Source organism: Lycium barbarum, chromosome 7 (genome assembly GCF_019175385.1).
Source record: "Lycium barbarum isolate Lr01 chromosome 7, ASM1917538v2, whole genome shotgun sequence".
In the NCBI taxonomy this organism is placed as follows: Eukaryota; Viridiplantae; Streptophyta; class Magnoliopsida; order Solanales; family Solanaceae; genus Lycium; species Lycium barbarum.
The window spans coordinates 19528576-19543204 of NC_083343.1; the positions used below are offsets into that span (position 1 = coordinate 19528576).

General features: G+C 34.0%; 1 protein-coding gene across 2 annotated transcripts; it reads right to left on the bottom strand.

Moving 5' to 3' along the window:
• LOC132603267 (cadmium/zinc-transporting ATPase HMA3-like) lies at positions 1-12289 on the bottom strand. 2 transcript variants are annotated; one of them, XM_060316246.1, is made up of 11 exons: positions 11886-12289; positions 9475-9732; positions 6524-6621; positions 5096-5351; positions 4872-5009; positions 4203-4530; positions 3569-3771; positions 3268-3470; positions 1551-2685; positions 1138-1455; positions 1-902 (listed from the first exon to the last, which is right to left on the bottom strand). In XM_060316246.1, the coding sequence occupies exons 1-11, from the start codon at positions 12091-12093 to the stop codon at positions 196-198; spliced, it is 3852 nt and encodes a 1283-aa protein (XP_060172229.1). In that variant the 5' UTR covers positions 12094-12289; the 3' UTR covers positions 1-195. The 2 variants fall into 2 exon arrangements, with proteins under 2 accessions (XP_060172229.1, XP_060172228.1); XM_060316245.1 differs by having other exon boundaries at positions 1138-1470.
• Positions 12290-14629: the final 2340 nt, after the last annotated feature.

Sequence of the window (14629 nt, forward strand, 5' to 3'; positions counted from 1 at the left end):
TTCAACATGAACTGATTTTTTTATGCAAATGACATTGATGTTCCCAACTTTGTGAGAATTCAGTGAGTACACAAGCGTTTCTAGGACTAATATACAAGCCATTGTAATAGCTATGCTGATACAAAATAGGAGCTCAGCTTCTTGAAGATAAAATAGGTAGAAAAGTTGCAAACATATTTACACTTCAGATTGCATCTACTCTATGACAATTTCTGATAAACCTCCTCCAAACCTTGGTCCAAGGTGATTGTTCTTGGGGCAACTTTCTTTTCTGAAGCTCTCACAGCATCCCCCAACGTGTCTCTTCTCCAATGGCGCACAAACCTTACGACCACTGCAATCTAGATGATGATGATGATGATGATGATGGTTGTCCCGTAAGATATTGATGGTTGATCGGACGGTTGGACCACATTCGGCAGCATGCTTCTTGCAGCCAGAGCGGACAACGTCGTGGCATGGTTTGTACTTGCAACATCTTCTGACAAGTTTGGCTAGTTCTTCATCAGTAGGGGTAGTTCTAGAGTGAAATCCACAGTGATTTACCTGATCTTGTGGTGTATGCTTGCAGCTGTCAGGGTTGGCAATGTGCTGTTTTTTGCTGTCAGAATGAGCAGTTTCTTGGATTCCACTTTCTGATACGTCGTAAATGCCATGGTCTTGAACTGAAAAGAAACACTCTTCTGTTGCACAACTGTCATATGCCTTCTCTGGATGTGAGTGATCGTGTTCCTTGTCCAAACAGCCATGACCGACAGCATGATGTGGATTCAAATCATCTCCAACTACATTCAAGTTTTCTTCCTCCAAGTCATGCTCCTTGTGGGGTGTATGAGCATGTGAATGACAGCCATGGATGTTTAGTGAGTCCAGGCTCTTATTATTTCCGCAGGTCATTGAGTCTGAAATTCTCAAATTTAATTAACAACTAGTAAGTTTCATTTTATAGTCACGACATATATCAATCAATTACACCTCAATCTCAAACTAGTTAGCTGCTTTATCTGCCATATAAAGAAGAGGCAGCATATTATCCGTCATTCTTATTTTTTGAGACGCTAGACATCTGAATGCATATTCTATCTGCCTTTCTGGTTTAATCAAACATTTTATTGTAGGAGTGAAGGTAGCGCCTACCTGAAATTGCAGTTTGGCATGTTTGACGGGTGCTATCACAGTGAGCAGTTTCCTGAATTCCACTTTCTGATACATTGGTTATATAACAGCATTCTTGTAATGCACAACTGTCATATGCCTTTTCTAAATTTGGATGATGATCGTGTTCCTCTTCAGAGCAGCCATGACTATGATCATGATTTGATTCCATATTTTTTTGGACTAAATCCAAGTTTTTTTGCTCCAAAATCTTTTCCTCGTAGAGTGGATTAGTAAGTGAATGAACACCGTGCTTGTTTGCAGCGTCTTGACACTTATTACTTCCGCATGACCTCAAACCTGAAAATCTTAAACCTAATCAACAAATAATAATTTGATCCTATTGTTTGGTTTAAAGGGGGGGAAAGGAATAAGAAGAAGAACTCTGTAGGTACCTGAATTAGCATTTTGGCATGCTGGACCAGACATCTTTGAAAAGCATGGTTCAGAGTTAGCATGCGAATGACAAGAATTCCTGCTAGTGGTGTCTGAGCACTTTGTATTTCCACATGTCTTGGAGCTTGAAGTTGCAGATGGGCTTTGTGGAGCACGCATCTTGGACACGCATGTTTGATGATCGGGATGTGAATGATGGATATTATTGGTAGAGCACGTTTGAGGAATTTTGTGAGATTGACAACTATTTTTGTCACTGAAGTCGGAGCACTTAGTACTTCCACATGATTTGGAGCTTGAAGTGGCAGAATGACATCGTGAAGCAGACATCTCTGAAGAACATATCGTTAAAGAATGACAACTACGCTTGTGAATGGAGTCTAAGCAATTGTTATTTCCACATGACTTCGATTCTGAACCTGCAGATTGGCATACTGTAGCTGATTTCTTGGATGAGCAGCATTGAGGATGCGGGTGAGAATGATGACTATTATTTTCAATGGAGTCTGAGCACTGATTACTTCCACATGACTTTGATCCAGAGGGGACAGGTTGACACCCCTCGGACGAGCAAGATTGCCTTGTACATTTCTTTTGTGACTCAATATCAGAGCAACATAGTTGAGGAGCATTTTCCGACTTGCAACAAGAAGCTTTGTTTTTGTGGTATTGAGAATGTGAAGATTTACAACCTTTTTTCCCATGTGTATGTGTAGTTCCTCGTAGAAGTAGCATGCTGTTCAAAATCACTAGCAAGCATGTCCCAGCATCTGCGAGGACAGCAGCCCAAACCAATGGATAACCTGCTATTGCCAATGCAACTATGGCACCCTTTGTACCGATTGATATAACCATATTCTCAATTATTTTCCTTCGAACTCTTCTGGCAAGACGTGCAGCTTTCGGTATCCTTCCTATGTCATTTGTCATTAGTATAACATGTCCAGTTTCTTTCGCAAGCGCTGACCCAGAGATGCCCATTGAGATTCCAACGTCAGCTGTTGCTAATGCAGGAGCATCATTAAGGCCATCGCCTATCATTGCAGTTGGAGCTTCCTTCTGAAAGCCCTTAATGATCGTCGCCTTGTCCTCTGGTAGGAGTTCTGCTTGAAATTCATCCAAAGCTCCACCTAACTGCAAAAATGTTTCCATTCACCTCATTTTCATAAAAATAGAAATTTTAGATACTCGGAATTCAGGTTCAGCTTATATCATGCAAATCTGGACTCTCTATGCTAAATGTCAACCATGTCATGTTGTACGTCTGATGTAGCTTTCATGGGTCAAGACTTCTAATATTTTAAGTCGGAAAATCATCCAAACTCTGGACAATGGCGAGATATTTCTTACATTAGTTGTGATGATAACTGGTTTATCCATACTTCTACCACTGTGATTCACAATCATCAAAACTTTGGAGAATTGTGAAGTATTTCTTACATTAGTTGTTATGATAACTTTGTTTACCCATTTGAACCTTTAATCATCATATAGGCTTCAAATACTCAGCACATTATCATTAGTAAATTATGCCCCATGCTGATCCTGTAAAGATGAAGCGCTTACTGGGGTAATAAGTTTGCTAAGTTTAGATGAAATTTTAAACCTGTGTTAAGATTGAAGAGTAAAGAAATAAGAAATCACTGAAAATTCTGAAGCTAAATAGGCTAAAGAGTGCAGTAATCATTTCAGCGAATTGCAGAATTTTGAATATACCTGATCATGCACATGGTTGGCAGCTGCATAACTATCACCTGTAAGCATCACAGTTTTGATACCCATCTGCTTCAGTTCTCTCATTGCATCTTTTACGCCAGTTCGACAAACATCAGAAAGACTGAAAATTCCAGCTGGAGATGAGCCCAAAAATATGTATCCAACAGACTTTCCTTGTAAACTTTCACCCTCTATTTCTGGCACTGATATTTCAAACATCCACCACATTAGTGCTAAACAGGTCACGGATATCCGCAAAATCAACTAGAGAAATTACATATTCATAAATTCAGTCTTTTACCTGCAGTACATCCAGCTCTTGAAGAAATTTTCCTATTCCCAATGTAGATTTCCATTCCGTCAATTCTTCCACATATCCCTTCACCAGGAAAGTTTTGAAACTGCTCCACTCTATCAGGCTTAGGCTCAACAGAATTTGATTGTGCATAATCAACCAGAGCAGCTGCCATCGGATGACCTGACTTGCTCTCAATGCTTGATACCCTGAAAACATTCACCAGAGAATTAAGTGTATGTGCCGAAGACGTTTTGACCACAAAAACAAAAATGCTTCTATTCAGCTACCTGTGTGTACTTTTTTTTCATCATCAAAAATATTTGAAGAATTTTAGATTATCAATTGAATATGTTTCTGAAATTCATTTGACCAGAATACTTTTATGAGTCCTCAATGTATAAGTACTCCATCTAATATCCTCAATATTAGGAACCAACATTTTGTACATAACTATGTAAGAGCCATTTAACACCTTTGAATATGTAAATTTGGCACTCGCAGTTTCATCTATTGTGGACATATATATGCTACAAAGAGATTTTGTTATATCTCTATCAATGTGTTGCGACGATAATCAGTTAGGATTTTGAATTTTCATTGGCAACATAAAATAAAATGTATGAGTAGTAACCTTTACCAGTAAAGCAGTGTATTGAGGCTAAGACCATCACTAAGAGACTTGAACTCAGTCACCGCAAACTCTCCTCTCGTTATTGTCCCAGTTTTGTCAAAAGCCATGATTTTGATTTTAGCAAGAGTCTCAAGGTACTCTGCTCCTTTAAACAGAAGACCTGAAGTTGCTGCTTTTGAAAGTGCACAACACATAGCAACTGGTGTAGATAGCACAAGTGCACATGGACACGCACTCACCAAAGCAACCAAAGCCAAGCGATACCATCTGTTTCGGTCGTGCACCCTCAATGCAGTAGGACCTACTGCCAAACAAATAGATATAGCCACAATTGCTGCAATGCATCACAAGTTGAAATCAGACTTGTACACGGAGTGGGAAAAGAATTGGAAATAAATAGTTTAAGTGAACCAATATAGCAGTGCCATGACCATGACGGAAGGTAGGCTAATGAGGGTGGGTCAAAGAAAATGACTGTTACTTCTGGCAAGCTTCCGAAGAAGGGGTTCATATGATAACTTAGACAATGGATAATCCCATATCGGAAAGGGAAAGGACAATGAAGTGATTTATAAGGTAGAACACGAGTTCACATGGTACATACGGTGATTTACACGAGTTCACATGGTACATTCACTTTATGACTCGATGTGGCACTATTTTAGATTCACTAACCTGGTGTGTAATATTTAGCACATTTGTCAATGTATCTTTGAGTTTTTGATTTCTTGTTCTGAGCATCTTCTACAAGCTTTGCCATCCTAGCTACCACACAATCTTCAGCCAGAGCTGTAGTCTTAACACTGATATAACCTGAAGAGATGAGCAAATTCCATTAACAAGAAAATACTTAAAGTTTCAGAACTTAATAAATAAAGTATGAAGGAATACTATCTTACCATTTAGATTTGTCGTGCCTGCCCAGACCGTCGAATCTTTTTGCTTAGAAACTGGAAATGACTCGCCTGTCAAAGTCTTCTCGTCCACATCACAGTCGCCTTCCACTACAATTCCATCAATTGTTATAGTTTCACCAGCTTTCACAGCAAGAATGCTATTCAACTTGACTTGATCAACATTTACAACTTCTCCACTTTCAGCTAAAACCGCTGTTGGAGGGACTATATTGACCAGTGATGACATAACAGCAGTAGCCTGCATAACCATGAAGGTTTAATTTTGTCAGAATGCTTTATCCATTTAGAATATCAGTTAATGAAATAAAGAAACAAACTTAGCTTAGCACACACAAAACATTCATTGGACATCTCCATTCCTTTAGCATTGTTACTATATAGTACTTAGTATGTTTCACCTAATAAATAGCATCGCTAAAAAGTAAGACCACATAAGCTTATGCTTATGCTTCTTATGTCCCAAGGGACTAAATTCCTAGATAATATACCTAATCTCTGTTTGATTCAAACATAGCTGCGAAGTAAATTTATTTTCAGAATGAAATATAGTACACTGATGATCCACACGGGAGCTGCATTTTGGTTATTTCCAGAGTATAATGTCATTGAGGAAAAGAACAGAAGCCAACCAGAACTGTTTTATAGTCTATTGTAAAGCCTTCTAAGGACAGCTGATGAGGGCGGGTCAAGAAGAATAACTGATAGGGTTTAAGCCTAGCAAGCTTTTGAAGATGGGTTACATATGACAGCTTAGGCAAATCGGACATCGCAAAGGGAGAGAAACGAAGTGCTATATATAACACAGAGACATGTTTACATGGTAGATGCACTTTCGGGCACAAAGCATTCCCCAAGGGACAAAACTGTTTGGGCCAAAGTGGATAACATGTACGATGTGCTTTGATTGTGACAAATATGGTATCAGAAACTCGTGCAAAATGCAAATATGATGGTTAGGCAAACCTCAGCAAGAATGCTCATTTACTAAAGGGGGTGTATGTAACGCCCATGACATTGGGCGACCTAATGATGGCGGGTCACAAAGAATGACTAGTAGGCTTTTAGGCTCACAAGCTTGCGTAATAAGGGAATATATATGACACCTTAGACATATCCTCTATTGGAGACATAGAAAAATGTAAAGATTACATGGTACGTGCACTTTAAAGCTCGATATGACTAATCCAAGAGATAAATTTTGTGAGGTTTGTTTGGCTAAAGCTCACAATATGCACCATGTGCTTAGGCTGTGCCAATTACCAAGTTAGGTGTTCCTACTTTAGGAATTCCAACAAATAAAAAACATAGCATTACTGTCATCCTAAGAAATTATACCACTAGAATTTAGATACATCTACACATTACAATTTTTGGTGTAAGGAAATTCAACAAGGACAAGGATTCACAGACCTTGTGACTTGCCCTTGACTCTAGCCATTCTGCAATGGCGAACAAGAAGACAATAGTACCAGCTTCCCAATAATCATGTAAAACAATTGATCCAGCAACTGCACATGACAAAACAAGTTATAAAAATCAGAATTACAAACCATTTCTTGATTTTTAACATTAAGACCCTTGTAAAATTAGCACTATATTCCAGTAAAATTAATATTTTTTACTTTCACTTTATTTTTTTTCCCTTTCAGTCACTCTTTTTTCCATTTCCTTTTTTAGATTTTTGGGTATTCAATTATATGTGTAATTATAACTTTCCCAGAGTTAGTTATATAGTCGGTTTGGTTCGACATTTCAATTATTTTTTGCTTTAAACCAAAATCAAATCAAACCAAATATTATCGATTTTTAAAATTAAAGAACAAGATCAAACCTAAAAAAACAAGTGTTGATTTTTTTTTTCCAGTTTGATTTGGTTTATAGTTTAGTTTGATTTTTCGATTTTCTGTGACCCCCCCTAGTTGTCAATCTAAAGATGGTAAAGTAACAAGATTCTTAGCAATTTTTCAAAAGGATATATCATACATCACAAAAGATAGAAATTAAGAGTTTTAGTAACGTTTTCTTCTACAACGAATCATATCTTGCTACTTTTCAGAAAGATAAAGGTTTAAAGTACCTAAGGAAAAGTCACTTTTTGCTTTTCACAATTTCTAATTTTTCATACATATTTAGTAGTAACTGCACTATTTGAGCTGTATCAGGTGGACTCATATAACTGCAAGTTAGCTCTTCTATTTTTTGTTTTTCCTCCTATAGAGACTGAAAATTGGAGTTATGAACAAAATTTCCTTTTATTTTCTGTTACTTTTACCTCATTAGAAAAATGAAGGACCTTATACTAAATGGGGAAGGGGTCTTAAAGAAAGTTCAGGTCTCATTTTCTAGCAAAGTTCCGCTTAAAAAAAAAAAAAAAAAAAAACCTCAAAAGAAGGGGCTAATATGCTATCACGAGCTAAACTATATGTTGGTAGCCTTAAAAATTTTACACTATCAGTGTGTATAACTTAAATTTAACGCAAAATATATCTGGTGAAATTTAGCAGCTCACATAATTTTAATTTACAAAAATGATGGTAGTAACGTTGATGTAGAACTTCTTTAATTCTTTAACCTTGCCTGGATTAGGTATCCCAGCTTAACACTTTCTAGTTCCTCCCTTTTAAATTTATGTGTCCTATGTTTTTTTTTTAATTTTGTTTAAAAAAGAATGTTACGTTTTATATTTAGTATGTTTTCAATTTGGGTAATTTCAATGTTGTAATTTTATTCTTAATGGCCACTCCTTACATGAACGACATGCCAACTGCCAAGGTTAAGATTATAAAACTTAAAAAAATAAAAATACTTTTGGTAGGTCATATACACATTTAATTTAGTATTATAAGATTTGAAATATTTTCGTTATATTTTAAAATTTTGTATATAATTAAATTAAAACATGTAAAATGAAAACGGAAAGAGTGTGACAGAGAAATATGATAACCGTCAAGTCACATTCTAGAAAAGGGCAAGAAACTGTTGGAGCTAATTAAAGTCAAATTCTTTGCAATTATTTGAGGAAAAAAGGAGAAGCGTTACATATTTACACATTACGTGGGCTCCTTTTTTGGTGCTTTACACCTTGGAAACCATTTGTGGATTATATTGCAAGAGTTACACAAGCAATTTTGTTGTTTTCCTTACTAGACAATCTTGTGTGGGATTGAAATTCCTTTTTTTTTTTTCCCTCAATCACATCTAATCTTACCTTTTTATTTGTTGCTTTTTTGCATTCATTTTAGGGATTTTTACCGTATATAGCTGCACGTCAAAACAATAATTGGTAAATATATATTTTTATATGCAATATATAATATACATATAACATACATATTTTATACATAATTGTATATTTGACTAGAAGTTGTAATAATTTTGGTCAAGCGGCCTCATTTGACGGAAATTTTCTTTTTTTTTTTCACCGGCTCAATAAATATAGCATGTTGCAAATTTGGATGAAACGGGAAATTAAAGGTTGCATTAGCTTACCATTAGTCCAAAATAGGCAAAATATAATTAATCCCAAATTTCTTAGGAGATTTCCATAGGAACAATTGTTGGGAAAATGCGTATTTCTAGTAGTGTTATAGGATTAGATTAAAGACTCGTTGAGTATGATTCAACTGTTTAATTTGTGTCAATAATATATGTAATACTATTATCGTATTTGATAAATCACTAAATCCATCTTGAAATCTGAACTATTTTATTCCCATAGGAATAGAAAAGATTATTTTTCCGCAGTACTAGATCACTAGACAATATTTTAACACAAAAAGTATATCAATCATAAATCCCATAATATATTTTCATGCTTTCATTATTGAAAGTCACTAAGGTGGTCCAATACGTATTAGCATTTAACACCCAAGAATCATCCCTCCCACTCCAATCTTGTGGGTTAGTTAAAGGTGCATTATTAAATATACAATATTTAAATGCCCTATGGTGCATGCTTTTTATGAAACAATGAATCACAAAGCATAATCAAGAATCAAGATTCAAGCACCACATAAAAGAAGTATCCAAACTAATAAATTAAAGCAAGAGATAAATCTCAATCACAAAGCTAGAGTAGGACCATGTATTAATTATATAAAAAAGGATAACCGACGCACATTCCGTGTTCATGTAGGGTTTGGAAAAGGTCGGGCTCAGAAAAGAGTTGTACCCTGATGCAATCATCAGCAGCCGATATCACTGCTTGAGCTCATGACTTATGAGTCACACAGAGATAACTTATTGTTTCTCCTCTGCTTCGTATTAATTCTATGACCATATCAAATTCAACTATTTTCACAATAAAGTGTGTTTTTTTGCTTTCTAAAAAGTTAAATAAAGGCCGGAAAAAAGCAAAATACCTGCGATTAAAACAAGAATGTTGATGTCAAGTGTGAGGTTGCGAACGGCAGCTACACCCCTAAAAAGAATAGGGGGAATTCCAACAGCAACAGCACCAAGTGCTAACCATTGAAGAAGTGGATAAAAGTACTTCAAAAATGAAAGAGCAAGCAAAATTCCACTACCAATTGCAAATGGACTTGGCCATTTCTTTTGGTAGTTTTTCTCTCCATTTACTCTTATACTTGCTTCTAGTCTTGCTTGATTCAATGCTTTAACTACATCCACACAAAATATACAATAATTACTTAAAAAAAAAAAAGATAAAGATATATCAACTCATGTAATGGAAAATATACATAGATTACGGAATAAATACAAACATCAACGTAAAGAATACCACATTAATTACAACAGGTTATTACTCTAATTTCCCAACCAAACTTGCCGCTAAGGATTACCTTTTGTTGTAGGTCATTTAACAAGATGGGCTAGTTACACATTTTGGCCGCTCAAAAATATTTACATCTCTAGTCAATATACATAATACATACATATTATGTGTATATTAATCATCATCCGACTATTTTTTCGGATAGCCCTTAATGTGTGTGTGTGTATCCTTACATTATATTAGTGAACATCACTTAAATTCAAAAATAAAAATGACTGATGAGTCATTCGGGTATGTTTTTCATGTTGGTTCAAAGGTTTCACCTCTGATATACATGGGCAAAACGTTGAAGAAATAAGTGCATCTATTCTTTATTTTATTTTATTTTTCAAATTACATACTTTATGAGAAGGGGGAAGGAAAGAGTAACGAAAATCAAACACATATAGAATATTTTTTAAAAAGCTCCAACTCGTACCACTGAAATATAAGTTTTGGTAACCCTATTTTATTATTTAGGTTGAATTTAATTTCGAACAAAAAATAAAAAGGAAAATCCCAAGAATGAAAAAGAAAAGTTCAAGTCGCTTAATTTGTAGAAATTTGTTTTCGGCTTAATTCTTCACACCCAAGAAAATGCCTTAAGAAAAAGTGGAGAAAATAAAGTAGTACAAGCAATTAATAAAGAAGGGAGAAAAAATAAACAATGAAATTTAATTTGAGTCATTTTGTCTGTTCCTACGAATACTCTTCCAACACAAAGAAGCTGCAAAGCGACTTAAGTCAAAATATTTTCTTTGATGGTTCAACACAAGCCTCCATCACCAAATTATTAACAACTAGAAACTTAACTTTCATATCACAATTATGTAATTTTTGGGGACAAATCAAATCATCACTCACTATTTTTTTATAGTTACATAACAAGTCGACCGTTCAATCTTGAATTTGTTCAACCCGATTTCTTCCATTTTTTTTTTCTAAAAACTTAAACTTGTTTTGTCCTCCCACAATAACCAATTTTAAGTATTACTCCCTCCATGTGAGGGTGTGACTGCTACGAAATTTAAGAAAGTAAGACTTTCGAAATTAACTCATGATTTAAAACAAGTTATAAATATTTATGTGGTCTTAAATCATCTAATGATGTTAGTACATCATAAGAAATTTAAGATCAAATTATTTCTAAATACAAAAAACATTTGACTTTTTAGGTAATGAATTAAAACGAAAGTTATGCCTATAAAATGTGACACAAAGTAATTGTGTATGGTTAACTCGGCCGTCTTTGATATGGTAGCGTTTCGAAAGAGAATTTATACATTTTATTGGGCCTTTTGACCATATTTTAAGAAAAATAATATCATGTTTTTTTGACGTCTTAGATGGATGACCTTATGATTAAAAAAAAAAAAGTCTTAGTTACTCAATCTAATATAATACTCTAAAAATAACCACTTTAGAGATTTTGCCAAATTAATACTTATATCGTGTTCTAGTACAAGCAAACATCACATGAATAAATGAAAACCGTTTCTGTTTCCTTTTATCTCTCTTTTTTTTTTTTTTTTTTTTTTTTTGGTGATTTCTTCAAAGAAAAACGACTTCATCTAATACTTAATTTGATTAAAAATAGATAAAGTCAGTACTGAAGTAAAGATGAAGAATAGTACTCTTTCGGTTCATGTACGATTAGATACGAAATTTAAGCAAGAAAAAGAGCTTTTGAAGCCTATGATACTATTTATGTTATGACTTTTGTGTGTCTAAAAAGTTATATCATTCACTACAATAATTAAATATAAAATTAAATTATTTTTAAATATAAAAAGTTTATATTTCTTTTGTAATAGTTTGGAAGAAAATAGCATATCATGTATATAGACTAAAATTAAAGATGAGTATAACATATCAAAATTTCCCTTGAATTTTGTGGTTTAAATATATCATGTATATAGGATGTTAAAATCCAAGAATCGGTATTAGCTATATAAAAAGTCAAGAGGAAATTAAAACAGAGAAAACTATGGCTCTTACCAATTTGGTGCTGAGAAATGAGGAGAGAATCATGAATAACAATGACAGTTTTGGTTGTGACAATTACTGAAACTTCCTTAACCCCTTCTAAATTCTTCAGGATTTTTTCAACAAGAACCACTTCAGATGTACAACAAATTCCAAGAACATCAAAATAACTCTTGCTTAGCTTCTTTGTTTGATCATTAGCTTTCTCACTTTCTGTCATTTTTTTCTTTCTCTTTCAAAGTTGTCAATATGCTTCTATATTTCCCCTTCTCTAAAGAGTATTTTGAGAAGGGGGAGAAGGAAAAAAATAACAAATGAAAAAAAAAAAAAAAGGACTAATTCTGGTAGGTTTGGTATTTCTTTTTTGTATGTTGAAAAGAGTGTATTAGTGCGTCTCATAAAAACATGCAGAGAATGAGAGAAGGCAATAAGGTTTGAGGGTTTAAATAAGAGTTGCCCCCCCCCCCCCCCCCCCAATCCGGGAAGGTGGGGAGGGAGGTAGACGAAAGAAAAGTTTAAAAGAAATAGGTATATGGACTGACTTACTTTACCTTTTGTCTTTTTTTCGTTTTTCCAACTTTGAGTTTGCACTTTTTTATGTGTCTTTTTTGCATTATCACTAACGTAAAAAGATTTAAGAAATATATAAAAAATATTAATGGAAAAGAGTTAAAAATACCCCTGAAAATGACTTAGATTTGCTCGCCTTCCGTCTATACAAATTGCCCTTCACCTTATTTTTGGATTAAAAATGTCTCTCCTTCCCCCAATGAAACCCCAATTGTCCTATACAGTTAAAAATGTCCTTCATTTTAACGGAATTATGAAATGACACGTGTGGCTTTAATTAAATAGGTGATACTTATTTATTGGTACGTATGAATATTAAACCAACCTATCTATTTTTATGTGTTTGATAATTGTTGGGGCTGGATTTCTAAGAATCTAGCATTGTTAAAGGATGTCGTTATTGAGTTGAACCTATATATCGAATTGCTTGGAGGTAATTGTTTGCATCCGTTTTGAACGAAAAATCACAGCATAACGACAAAGACATTGTTGTTTTCTGAATCTGTTCAATCACAAAAAAATAAAGCATCCAAGAAACTAAATGCAAATTAATGGTTCTAGTTGTTTTGGTCACCATAATAACCGCCAAAGGTAGCACAATTGTCGCTTGCTTATTCTTTTTTATTGTCTTGTGTAGGATTAATAAATAAACTAGTAAATTTACCCGCGCTTCGTGAGGTTGGGAAAAAAACTAAATAAATAATGCCATATAAAATAAAACAATTCTCCACTCACCAAATATTTCCTCATGATTTTATCATGAACTATTACAATAAATACAAACAGATGAAGTGAAAGTACTTTTACCCATCAAATTTTCATCTATTCTCTCTCAAATAAAAGCTTAAACTTGAGATATTATACATGTAGCTTCATCTAAAAATTATAAGATTTTTGTTTTTCCATATGCAGAAAGTTCCCCCCAAAAACTGATTTATTTATCATTAATCGTCATGTCAAAACTTTTGATGCTTCTGTTGTGATTACTAGCGTTTCTTTCACCTTGGCTAATATGCCTTGACAATGCTCAGCCTTTACTTCAGTAGGAGTTGCAGGTTCCTCCTATTTTTCATATATCTTATACTTCAACCATTATTTTCTCCTTCTTCATTGCTTCAATTGTGTCATCTGTTTGGTTTGTCGATTCAGAATCAACCACAACTTTCATCATTTTAGCAATCTCACACCACAACCTGAAAAATGACTTCTTCACGGATCAACCAGTCCTCAACCAGTCCTCACAAATTGATTACTTTCAGAGGTTAAAACTTAGGATTTTTTTTGTTTGTTTGTTTGTTTATAATTGGAATAGAAGCTCAAATTTATGCTTCTAAAAGGATTTTATTCAAGGTGTTTGTGCAATTTTTGGTTAATATCTATTATTTACAATTCAAATGCTACTCTATTAAAGCTCATGATAATATAAAATGCGCGCACGTGAAGAATGAAGAAATGAAGAGAGATAAATAAACCATCTAATTAAGTTTTAGGTTGTCACAATGTAGAACCACTAGATTGAATCATGAAAATTACACTTGGATCAAAAATGCAAAGAAATATACTTTGATAATTATATTTTACTAATTTTAGTCTAAACACTCGGCAAAAAAAAAAAAGCATAAATTTTAATAACTCAAATATTCAACCGAAATAAAGATCAAACAATAATTAATAAAGAAAAACGTTCAAGTGACTTCATTTTACTGTAGATACATAATCAAAATGTTTGAATGCTCAAACATTAGTTTAATAGAGAAATTAGATTGGTACATTGAATTGAAAAAACTCATTCTGCATGAGTTATGAAAACAAAGTGTGGAAACAAACACAAAATTGAGAACAAAATCATGTATAGAGCAAAGTTGAAAGAGATAAATAGGTTTTAACTGGTGTCATTTCTTTCTTTCAACAGCCATATAGAATACCAAGACGATAATATATTAATGTTCTATTTCTATTTTTTGTTTTACACGCCAGATAAAATATAAATAAAAAACAGTTTCCACTTGCTACCAAGAAAAATAGTAGGAGTAGTGTGCATTATTTTAGCCAACCATTGAGATGCAGAGGACAAAAATATAATGATAGAAATCAAGCGATATCAAAATATGTAGAACATATAAGTACCTGTTTGATCTTCCAGTACCCAAATTACTCTATCAAGCCCCAATTCCACTCTCATGATA